The sequence below is a fragment of the Leptonychotes weddellii genome, chromosome 10 (genome assembly GCF_054177405.1).
Source record: "Leptonychotes weddellii isolate Sample4059 chromosome 10, ASM5417740v2, whole genome shotgun sequence".
NCBI classification, from domain to species: Eukaryota; Metazoa; Chordata; class Mammalia; order Carnivora; family Phocidae; genus Leptonychotes; species Leptonychotes weddellii.
The window spans coordinates 45,096,992-45,109,728 of record NC_138378.1 but is presented as its reverse complement, the minus strand read 5'-3'; the positions used below and the strand labels follow the sequence as shown (position 1 = coordinate 45,109,728).

At 41.9% G+C, this 12,737-nt stretch overlaps 2 protein-coding genes and 2 pseudogenes across 2 annotated transcripts in view; 2 read left to right on the top strand and 2 right to left on the bottom strand.

Annotated features, from left to right (window-relative positions):
* GCC2 (GRIP and coiled-coil domain containing 2) overlaps nucleotides 1–12,737 on the top strand; it is a 287,662-nt gene that overhangs the window by 65,370 nt on the left and 209,555 nt on the right. The window lies entirely within an intron of this gene.
* On the bottom strand, nucleotides 942–1,810 carry LOC145723756 (uncharacterized; annotated as a pseudogene).
* On the bottom strand, nucleotides 2,651–4,999 carry LOC102726359 (uncharacterized; annotated as a pseudogene).
* Nucleotides 5,297–12,737, top strand: part of SULT1C2 (sulfotransferase family 1C member 2) — a 33,727-nt gene continuing 26,286 nt past the window's right edge. The window contains 2 exon segments of the mRNA XM_081832299.1: nucleotides 5,297–5,354; nucleotides 11,595–11,775. Coding sequence (XP_081688425.1) covers nucleotides 5,297–5,354; nucleotides 11,595–11,775 — 239 coding nt within the window.

The window sequence follows — 12,737 nt, the reverse complement described above, 5'->3', positions numbered from 1 at the left end:
TTCCAAAGATTTGCCTTTACAAATAGCCTTCGGGCTGATGTGCAGTTATGTCAAAGAAGATCTCAAGCTGAAAAACAAATACTTTGAAATCATAAAGCAATCTGTACACAAAGCTTCATACAGCAAGCCTGGCAAGGTGAGTGATAAAAGACCTTGGATTTCAGCTTTGTTTCTGGAATGCTGTAATGAATCTAAGTCGGCAATCGACAGAGGTGCAAGTCCTCCATTTCTTAGACACCTGACTCATGCTTTTCACTCAAACTTAAGAGAGCAGGCTTACAACTCTGTCAACTAATCCCTGTACATATATTTCTTATTAGGAGACTGGGGGTTCATTGTAAGAGAGAGACCGAAGACCACATGCTTCCATCTGGGCTGGAGGGGGAAACAAGAGAATCATCCAAGGCTCCTTCCAGTCTAGCATCTGTGATTTAAAATTCAGATCTGAATATATTCTGCTCCCTTCAAAAACTCCCAGATGGTGCCTCTGTGTGATTCACTCCCACATTTAAATCTCCAGTCTCAAACCCCTCCCACCAGGATTGTTATATTTTCAACTGCTGGGTAGATATTCCCACCTACAGTACGTATGGCACTTCAGTCCTAGAAATGTTTAAAACCTAACTCATTCCCCTCCCCTTTCCCTGCTCCCTGCCCCTCATAAATTATTGACTGCTCCTGATTTCCAGTTGCTGTTCATGAGAGCACTATTTTCTTGGTCATTTTTCTCCTTGATATCCAATAACTTAAATACTATGATGTAAAGCTAATACTTAAATAATATGGTGTAAAGTCAATACATCTTACACTACATGATAAGGGGATGAGAGAGGGAAGAAATAAATATTATATGTGTACATAAACACAAACATATTCATAACAAAATAAGAAGGAAATTCTCATGAAAATTACCATCCTCATTTCTGTAACTGGTAATGTGGTCATAGCTGGTATTCCTAACTACCTTCTTCCACTCCGTATTCCCTTTGCCCTCAGCAGGATCTTCAACAGGTTGTGGTTCTTTTCTTGGTGGGGTGACCCAAACCTCCATTCCTGAAGGGTCTGGACCATTAGTCATCCTGCCTGGATTGGGTTGTTGTAGTTTTTCAAAGACCTTAATCACAGGGCATGGGAATAGTTAAAGATGTCCTAAGGGATGTGCCGTGTTCCAGACTCTTCCTCACCTTCATTGTGGAGTACAGTCCCCTTGGTAGTAAAGCAACTACTTTATTTACCTGTTGACTCAGAGGCATGAGGAACCCAATAGCCTGGCAGCAATCTTAACTTCCTGTTCAATGGTATCACTTTTGATGATGGTGAGGGATGGTGAATCATCCCTCCCTTTGGAACTAAGGTCTCTAGGAACCAGTAGAACACAAACTTATGGGAACAGGAAGCAAAACTTTTGCTAATAGGTCTCTAGGTGTAACAGCAAGTGGTACCATTATTCCCATCCCCACCCCCTGATTCCTGGACCCATGTATCCTGGCTATGGGAGAAAGAGCACCATCTATTGAATGCTGATTCAGAGAATGTACAGCCTCCTGAAGAATCTTGCCCCAGCTTTGAAAGGTATTACCACCCAGTTAGCACTGTAACTGAGTCTTCAAAAGGTCATTCCACAGTTCTATCAAGCCAGCTGCTTCAAGATGGTGGGAATGGTAAGACCAGCAAATTGATTCACTCCACTTCCCAAGAAACGATTCCCTTGATCAGAAGCAATGCTGTGTGGAATACCTTGGTGATGGATAAGGCATTCTGTAAGTCCACAGATAATAGTTTTGGCAGAAACGCTTCCAGGGAAGGCAAATCATATTGTAACAGCACTCCAACCAGTCTTAAGCATTAACTTGCTTCAAGCTATGCACTCCTTGCATGCTGACCTAAACCCCATAGTTTGTAGCAGAACTAACCTGCTTCCCTTGAGATCCTACAGACCCCTGGCCTTGAGGAACAAAGGACCAGACTTTCCAGAAGATAAGGCCTTACTGCACTTGAAATAGCCACCATGACCACGGGGTCCTCAGTAAGAGACACCTGGGAATCTTGATTCCTGGTACAAGGGGAGGAGTCTGGACTGCCTTGCCAGGACACAGCTCTTTGAGCTGCAGGGGTATCCTTTAGTGAGAGACACCTGGCAGACTTGATTATTGGCAGAGCAGAGGAATCTGGAAGCCTTGCAAACACAAATTATTAACTGCTGAGCATCAACTTCTTCTACACGTAGCCCCCTCCCCCATTTCTCACACTTTCCACTGGTTCCCTTGCACAGGGAAGACAGTCTTTGGGATGTTAATCTACCATCTTCCCAGGTTGCCAGCTTCCCAAATAAATCAACTTTTGCTTTCCCACCATTACCTGTCTCTCAAGTACAAGCCAGAGTCGGGCTCCATGCTGGGCATGGAGCCTGCTTAAGATTCTCTCTCTCCCGGGGCGCCTGGGTGTCTCAGTTGGTTAAGCACCTGACTTTCAGCTCAGGTCGTGATCCCAGAATCCTGGGATCGAGCCCCTCATCCGACTCCCTGCTCAGCAGGGAGCCTGCTTCTCCCTCTCCCTCTGCCGCTCCCTCTGCTTGTGCTCTCTCTGTCAAATAAATCAATAAAAAATCTAAAAAAAAAAAAAATCTCCCTCTCCCTCTGCCCCTCCCCACCCCCTCTAAAAATAAAGAAAAGATGAGTAATTATTTAGAGAGATTGACTGGCAAGGATTTGCTCCAAAATCCTAATGGCTGCAGTTCACCTGTAAGAGCCCATCAAATGTTCCAAACAGCATCCTTCTCTGCCACTGCCACTCCAAGCACCATTGGATCTATCAGATCACATGGTCCAAGTGGCAGAACAGCTTGCACAACAGCCTGGACCTATAGCAGAGCCTTCTCTTATTCTGGGCCCCACTCAAAACTAGCAGCTTTGTCGGCTCACTCAGTAAATGGGCTGGAGTAGCACACCCAAATGGGAAATATGTTGCCTACAAATCCAAAGAGGCACACCAGGCATCTTTTTTGGTTGTGGAAAGGGCCAGAGGCAACAACTTATCCTTCACCTTAGAAGGAATTCTCGACATGCCCTGCACCACTGGGCCTCTAGAAATTTCACTGCCATAGAAAGCCACTGAATTTTTGTTGGATCTATTTCCCACCCTCTGACATGCAAATGTCTTACCAATATGCCTAGAAGAGTTGCTATTCTTGCTCAATAGTTCCTATCAGCATAATATGACCAGTGTAATTGATCAATGTGATATCTTGTGGAAGAGAAAGGTGATCAAGGTCTGTATGGGCTAAATTATGACATAGGGCTGGAGAGCTGATATACCCCAGAAGTAGGACAGTGAAGGTATATTGCCAGTCTTGCCAGCTGAAAGCAAATGTTCTGGTGGTTTTTATGAAGATAAAGGATGGAAATAAAAGCATTTGCATGGTCAATAACTGCATATCAGGTACCAGGCAGTGTGTTAATTTGCTCAAGCAAGAAGGCCACATCTGGTACAGCAGCTGCAATTAGAATTAATACCTGGTTAAACGTACAGAAATCCACTGGCATGCTCCAAGCTCAGCTGTCTTCAGCACAGGCCAAATAAGAGAGTTGAATGGGGTTGTGGTGGGAATCTCCACCCTTGCATCCTTCCGGTCCTTGGTGATAGCATTAATCTCTGCAACGTCTCCAGGAATGCGGTATTGCTTTAGGTTTACTATTTTCCTGGATGGAGGCAGTTCTAATGGCTTCCACTTGGCCTTTCCCACCACAATAGCCCTCACTCCACAGGTCAGGAGAACATGAGGATGGATTCTGCCAGCTGCCAAGTATGCCTATTGTGCATTCCAGAGTTTAGGAGAATAACCACAGTTTGGGTTTGAGGATCCATGGAACCAATTTGAGACAGACTCCATCAAACACCTGACCTCCATAAGCCCCTACTCTGACTGGGGAACCATGGTGACATTCGGGGTCTCCTGGAACCAGTGTCAGTTTAGAGACAGTGTCCAATAGTCCCTAGCAGGTCTGATTATTTCCTTTTCCCCAATGCATGGTTACCCTGCTAAATAAATGGCTGTAGGTCCCTTTGGGGAAGGCTGGAAGAAAGATTAATGGTATATTTTTGATAGTTTACCAGAGTCCCTTCTCAAGGGGACCTGGCCTTCCTTCATTCCATGGGATTCTAGGTCTGCAAACTGACGCATGTCTCAGAATTGACTGAGGAGCCTTGACTTTCTGTTCTGACAAGTGAAGTTAGACTTTGTTCACTTGACCTAGAACTTAACTTCTTATACAGATCAGAATTTAGCAGGTTTCCTGTTTCACTTCTAGGGACACCACAATCACTAGCCAATGCCGTAAGTCTGTACACATCAGAGTATTCTGAGCTCTGCTTTGACTCAGCTCTCCTTTATGGTAACTGTGTCAGTGAGCCGTCTTGCTCAACCATAGCCCCCAACAGCTAAAAGCAGAAATAGAGAAGACCGCTCAACTCATCTCTAACTGAAACCCATTGTGCTTATTTCTTATCACACTTTCTTCAGACATTGACAAAGATGTTTTGCAATGACTGGACCTGGAAAAGCCCTGATAGCAACAGAATGCCTAGAAGACCACATCTGACATGTCCCCTTCCCTGCCCATGATCATGTGCTGAACACATACCAACCCCCACTGTGGATCATGCATTCTCTGCACCATCTGTAGGTGTCCATCTTGCTGCTGGAGAGGTTAGTTGTTCAGGCTTGAGCCTGCCACCTCTCCCAACTGCTGGCACCCAAAATAAATTTCTCCTTTTCTCTTTTCCAAACCCTCATCTCCTGAGTTATTGCCTTCTCTTGGTACGAGCTTATCCGAGTTTGTTCAGCAACAGTGTTGGCAAACCCAGCCAGGAGCTGTGTTTTCCATTTCTCCAGCCCCCTCGAGATACCCCAGGTCAGAGCAGTTGGCCGCAGCAGTGCACCAGGACTCACCCATTTGTTTCCTGAGTTAGTGACTGGGATAGATTGATTGGTAACAACCATACCCACCTTGTCTCTGGTGGTTGAGTACCACCACTTGGCCCTGCCATCCCAGAATCCAACTATTCCCCTTGCATTAGGCTGGCCCCCAGTTCACTGACTACAGTTCCCACAGTGATGTGGGGCCTACAGTCACCAAGCTCTGATGCCAGGTCTCTCCTCATAAATTTATTCCTCATGGTTGTGGTGGACCCTCCCAGTATGACTGAATAGGTCTTAAATGACAAATCCACTCTAACACATTACACCAATGCAGGTCCAGCATTTCCCATTCTCTCAGAGTGGGTCACCTCTTGGGGCATGCTTCAGGCAACCATCCAGACAGCTGCAGTCCTCCCCAACCCCTGGAGTTGCAGCAGTAAATGCAGAATCTCTGCTTAGTGGGCCCTCATGCATGAATTTGGCTTAATTAAACTTTATCACCCTTCCACCATTACTCCTCACCCTTATATCCATTCCTACACATATTCCCCAGATTACTGTTTTTATAAATTAAAAAATTCAAGTAGTTCTTTGAGAGTGTAATGTACCCCCTCATGGGTCACACTGTACCTCACCTTAAGGGCCCTGCTGGGACTTGAGTCTAATCCTAGGTCTAGAAGCACAGAGAGAGCTAGGATGGGTCCTGAGGAGAAGCAGCAGTGTCTTGCAAGACAACTGCCCCAGGGGAAGCCAGCGCAGTTTCCTTAAGCAATGCAGGGTCAATCCCCTCAAATGGAAGTAGAGAGGGAAAGAAGATTCATCAGAATTTAAGGGCTCAAAGTCTCCAGCTCCACCAGGATCTCTTCACACATACCCTTCCCAATTTTCAGAGTCCCATTCCTTCCCATTAATACCCTCACTTTAAAAGTAGATACCCTACGAAGCTGGTATTCAGCTTGCATCATACTAATTACATTGGGTTGCATTGTAATCCAGAAACTTGAAGGATGAGATTCTGGGTTTGGTTTTCAGCATCTTAGCCCTACAGCTAGCTATAGGAGATAAAAGTCTCTTTCAAGGAAGACATAGAAGCTTTCAGGTCAGGTATGTGGCTACTTGAGCTGGGAATTCAGGCTCCTGAGCTTCTCATTTTCATTCCCCATTTTGTCCAGCAACAGCTTTGTCCAGTGGCATTGAAAGCAACCAGCCAATCTCATTATACTCACCAGTTTATAATAATAATTGTTTGAACATATCACATGCATGATTGCTCAGATCTTTGTTTCTTCCAAGTGTCTGATTAGGAGTATCCAATTGGTGATATTTTGTAAATCTAAATATTGCCATGGGCTGTCAATCTTTACTACTGCAAATAGAATCATTAGTGTCTTTAAATCTTAACAGATTGGAAAGCTAATTCCAGAAACTCCCAGAACAAATTTGGAAAATTCATTGTTAAGATTCTATTCCTCCAGGGGCACCTCGGTGGCTCAGTTGGTTAAGCATCTGCCTTCAGCTCAAGTCATGATCCCAGACTCCTGGGATAGAGTCCCATGTTGGGCTTCCTGCTTAGTGGGTAATCTGCTTCTCCTTCTCTCTCTGCCCCTCCCCCTGCTCATGCTCTCTCTCTCTCTCGCTCACTCTCTCTCTCAAATAAATAAATAAAATATTTAAAAAAAAAGATTCTATTCCTCCAGAACTATTCTTTGTATCAAAATCTTATTAGTCAGAATTCTCTGGAGAAACAGAACCAGTATATGTATTAAAGAATTGGCTCATACAATTACAGAGGCTTGCAGAGCCAGTGTCCCAGTTCAAATACCCTCAGGCAGGAGAATTATTTCTTAATCAGGGGAAGTCAGCCTTTGAAGATCAACAAGGAAACAAAGGCTTTGAATAACACACTGGTCTATCAGGGGGACTTAGATATATTTAGAGCATTTCATCCTAAAGCAGCAGAATACACCTTCTTTTCAAGGGCACATGGAACATTCTTGAGAATAGATCACATACTGGATCACAAATCATCACTCAACTGGTACAAAAGGATTGAGATCATACTACGCACATTTTCAGACCACAATGCTATGAAACTTGAAGTCAACCACAAGAAAAAAACTTGTAAGGACCACAAATACATGGAGGTTAAAGAACATCCTACTAAAGAATGAATGGGTCAACTAGGAAATTAAAGAAGAATTTTTAAAATACATGGAAGCAAAGGAAAATGAAAACATTACAGTTCAAAACCTTTGGGATGCAGCAAAGGTGGTCTGAAGAGGGAAGTATATAGCAACACAGGCCTTCCTCAAGAAGCAAGAAAAGTTTCACCTTACTAGAAAAGCCACCACAGCATATTTCCATTTCTCTACCCATTTGGTATACACCAGTGGTTCCCACATTACACCTAACCTTACACCAAAGGAGCTGGGCATTACCTTGATCCCAAAACCAAAAACCCCATTAAAAAGAATTACAGATCAATATTCCTTATGAATATGGATATAAAAATTCTCAACAATATACTAGCTAATTGGATCCAATAGTACATTAAAAGGATTATTCACCATGACCAAATGGGATTTATTCCTGGGCTGCAGGGGTGGTTCAACATCTGGAAATCAATCAATGTGATACACCACATTAATAAAACAAAGGATAAGAACCATATGATCCTCTCAATAGATGCAGAAAAAGCATTTGACAAAATACAGCATACTTTCTGCATAAAAACCCTTCACAGTGTAGGGATAGAGGGAACATACCTCAACATCATAAAGGCCATATATGAAAGACCCACAGCTAATATCATCCTCAATAGGGAAAAACTGAGGGCTTTTCCCCTAAGGTCAGGAAGACAACAGGGACGTCCCTTCTCACCACTATTGTTCAACATAGTACTAGAAGTCCTAGCCTCAGCAATCAGACAACAAAAATAAATAAAAGACATCCAAATCAGCAAAGAAGTCAAACTCTCACTCTTCCCAAATGACATGATACTTTATGTAGAAAACCCAAAAGACTCCACCCAAAAATTGCTAGAACTGATACAGGAATTCAGCAATGTCAAGGATATAAAATCAAGGCACAAAAGCCAGTTGCATCTCTATACACAAACAATGACACAGAAGAAAGAGAAATCAAGAAATCCATCCCATTTACAATTGCACCCAAAACCATAAGATACCTAGGAATAAATCTAACCAAAGAGGTAAAAGATGTGTACCTGGAAAACTATAGAACACTTAAGAAAGAAATTGAGGTCACCTGGGTGGCTCAGTCAGTTAAGTGTCTGCCTTCAGCTCAGGTCATGATCCCAGGGTCCTGGGATCGAGCCCCACATGGGGCAGGGAGCCTGCTTCTCCCTCTCCCTCTGCCCCTCCCCCTGCTTGTGCTCTCTCTCTCTCAAATTAATTAATTAATTAATTTCATTAAGTAAAAAGAAAGAAATTGAGGAAGACACAAAGAAATGGAAAAACATTCCATGCTCATGGGTTGGAAGAACAAACATTATTAAAATGTCTATACTACCCAAAGCAATCTACACATTCAGTGCAATCCCTATCAAAATAACACAAGCATTTTTCACAGAGCTAGAACAAATAATCCTAAAATTTGTTTGGAACCAGAAAAGACCCCAAATAGCCAAAGAAATGTTGAAAAAGAAAACCAAAAGTGGTGGCATCACAAAACCAGACTTCAAGCTCTATTACAAAGCTGTCATCATCAAGACAGTATGGTACTGCACAAAAACAGACACATAGGTCAATGGAACAGAATAGAGAACCCAGAAATGGACCCTCAGCTCTATGGTCAACTGATCTTTGACAACACAGGAAAGAATATCCAATGGAAAAAGACAGTCTCTTCAACAAATGGTGTTGGGAAAATTGGATGGCCACATGCAGAACAATGAAACTGGACCACTTTCTTACACCACACACAAAAATAAATTCAAAATGGTTGAAAGATCTAAATGTGAGACAGGAATCCATCAAAATCCTAATGGAGAACACAGGCAGCAACTTCTTTGACCTCAGCCATAACAACTTCTTGCTAGACACGTCTCCAGAGGCAAAGGAAACAAAAGCAAAAATGAACTATTGGGACTTCATCAAGATAAAAAGCTTTTGCACAGCATCAACAAACTAAAAGGCAACCTACAGAATGGGAGAAGATAATCGCAAATGACATATCAGATAAAGGGCTAGTATCCAAGATCTATAAAGAACTTATCAAAACTTATCAGAACTTATCAACACCCAAAAAACAAAACAAAACAAAATCCAATCAAGAAATGGGCAGAAGACATGAACAGATATTTCTCCAAAGAAGACATACAATGGCCAACAGACACATGAAAAAATGCTCCACATCACTGAGCATCATGGAAATACAAATCAAAACCACAATGAGATACCACCTCACACCCGTCAGAATGGCTAAAATTAACAACTCGAGAAACAACAGATGTTGGTGAGGATGTGGAGAAAGGGGAACACTCTTACACTGTTGGTGGGAATGCAAACTGGTAGATCCACTCTGTAAAACAGTATGAAAGTTCCTCAAAAAGTTAAAAATTGAACTACTCTAGGACCCAGCAATTGTACTACTAGGTATTTATCCAAAGGATACATAGTGATTCAAAGGGGCACATACACCCCAGTGTTTATAGTAGCAATGTCCACAATAGCCAAACTATGGAAAGAGCCCAGATGTCCATGGACAGATGAATGGATAAAGAAGAGGTTATATATACACACACACAATAGAATATTACTCAATCATCAAAAAGAATGAAATCTTGCTATTTGCAATGACGTGGATGGAACTAGAGTGTATATGCTAAGCGAAATAAGTCAGTCAGAGAAAGACAAATACCATATGATTTCACTCATATGTGGAATTTAAGTAACAAAACAGATGAACATAGGGGAAGGGAATGGAAATTAAAATAAGATAAAAACAGAGAGGGAGGCAAACCATAAGAGACTCTTAAGTATAGGAAACAAACAGGGTTGCTGGAGAGGAGGTGGGTGGGGGATGGGGTAATTTGGGTGATGGGCATTAAGGAGGGCACTTGATGTAATGAGCACTGGGTATTATATGTAACTGATGAATCACTAAATTCTACCCCTGAAACTAATAATACACTATGTATTAACTAAATTGAATTTAAATTTAAATTTAAAAAAATTATTGAGAACCCCAAGTAGATTTCATTTATGTGGGTTATATCTAGCAATATTTTCCATATTAGAAATTAAAACTGAGAAATAAAATAAAATAATAAAACCGAGAAATGTTTAAAACACAGGAATACCTAATACTCATTCCATCATCCCATTTGTCATCAAAAGAATGGCATAGTCACAGATAATATAGCTCCAAAAAAACACACCGTGCACTCCTAAAGAGAATGAGTATGTAAAACGCAAACATCATTTATTATTATAAAAAGAGTTTTGATCTCACACACCCCCTAAACAGTCTCAGGGATCACCAAGGACTCCCAGAGTATATGTTGGGAAACTGCTGCTCACTGTTAAAGTCAAATAGGATTAGCCTCTGTTCCCCCAAACAGACCTCACACCTCCCAAGTTCCTCTTCAATGAGGCTGTTTCCTTAGTCTGAGTCCTATTTGCCCCACTACCTCTAATCCACATCACACAACTTCTTCTCTTTTGAAAGAGGAACTTACATGTTATCTCCTTTGTGCAATTTTTCATGATGGGCCACCACCATTTGTGGGTGTGTGTGTGTGTGTGTGTGTCTGTGTTTCCTTCTTAAGACTCTTGAAAGTATTTTATTTATATCTCTTCTATGGTATTTATAACATGTTCCCTTCCATTATTGCTGCTTATGTATTTATCTTATTCCTTCCTTGTACACACCGGTTGTTCTCACCTTGCCAACACTAATTCCCCCTTCTACTATTACCATCCCAATTTTGCTTTAACAAACTGCCCCTCCCCAAGTGTATACAATTTCATGGGATTAACCATCAAAGAACCCCACCTTTCTATGGACAAAGGGTAAAAACATGAGCCAAACTAGGCCAATCAGATACTTAGCCCTAGAATTTTAAATATGAGCAGACACTGGATTTATTTGGTGCTCACTCAACTTGAGAGAAGTGCCTTAAAGAGAGATTTTTCTTTAGGTATTCTACCTAGATTCCTAGAGCTGCTTCACTTCCTGCCTTAGTTCTTCCTCTTTTCTTTTGGTTTTGTGAGCTAACCTGTATCCTTCAAATAAAATATTTTTCTGTCTAACTTAACTGTGGTCAGTTGCTATTGCTTACAAACAAGCTCCTCTTCAGATTGCCCCCAGAGTTCTTCCCCCATCACACCTCCCCTAGTACAGCCCTCCACACCAGTAGCTAGACCCACCACAGCCTGTTAAGACTGCCCCAGTCATCCAATCCACAAAGTGAAGTCCAGGGGCTGCCTCCACCTACCACCTCCTCCTCTGCCTCCTCCTGGCATTTGACCATCATCACTTGTCATGGTTGGAGCTCTTGCTCATCTTCCCTCTAGGCTACATCCAATGTCACCTACCTTTGCCCCAAGTCACTATGTTCCATTAATGCCTCCCTACCCTGCCACTGCAATTTATACCTGTTTCTGAGCCAAAGTATCACTGATCAATCGTACCCATAATCTGTAACACTAAGAATATAATTCTGGAAGCAATACAAAAAGGTATCCAGCGTGTAAAGTAAAAGAGCTGTCTGAACCAGTTGCTAGACATGAACACATTGAAAATCATGTTGCCACCATCCTGTCCTGTTATACTGCTGTGGAATACAGTGATTCAGAAGATGATTCAGAATTTGATGGAGTAGACTACTTGGAGTAAGAAAAATGCATTGGTAAATATTACAGAACAAAATGCAAGCATCCTTTGTGGTGCTTGTTCTTTGAAAATTCTTGATCATTCTAGTGTTTTGCTTTCTTTCCCTAGTGATAACCCCTTTCCTCCATAAATTTTTATGTCTAAAAAATATTAAAATACATTTCAAACTAAATGTTTTACATTGGCTTACCTTTTTTTTTTCCCTAAAAAGACCTAATTTGGTCAAATTAGCCACTGAGTATTAAGCATGGAAACCTCTTACTAGAGTAACAGATTTTGTTTTGTTTTGTTTTTTTAAAGATTTTATTTATTTATTTGAGAGAGAGAATGAGATAGAGAGAGCATGAGAGGGGGGAAGGTCAGAGGGAGAAGCAGACTCCCCGCTGAGCAGGGAGACTGATGTGGGACTCAATCCCAGGACTCCAGGATCATGCCCTGAGCCGAAGGCAGTCGCTTAACCAACTGAGCCACCCAGGCACCCCCAGATTTGGTTTTGTGGTATACCTTAATTATGCACTCTGTGAGTTTTAATTTAAAGAAAACCAATGAGATTGAAATGTTAAGGGCAACTGCATCTATGTATAAGCCTTAGTGCATTTCCTGATATTTTATTTTATTTTATTATTTAATTTATTTATTTATTTATTTATTTATTATTCTTATGTTAATCCCCATATATTACATCATTAGTTTTAGATGTAGTGCTCCATGATTCATTGTATCTGCATAACACCCAGTGCTCCATGCAGAATGTGCCCTCCTCGGGCGCCTGGGTGGCTCAATTGGTTAAGTGACAGCCTTGGGCTCAGGTCATGATCCTGGAGTCCCGGGATTGAGTCCCACATCGGGCTCCCTGCTCAGCAGGGAGTCTGCCTCTCTCTCTGACCCTCCCCCCTCTCATGCTCTCTATCTCATTCTCTCTCTCAAATAAATAAATAAAATCTTTAAAAAAAAAAAAAAA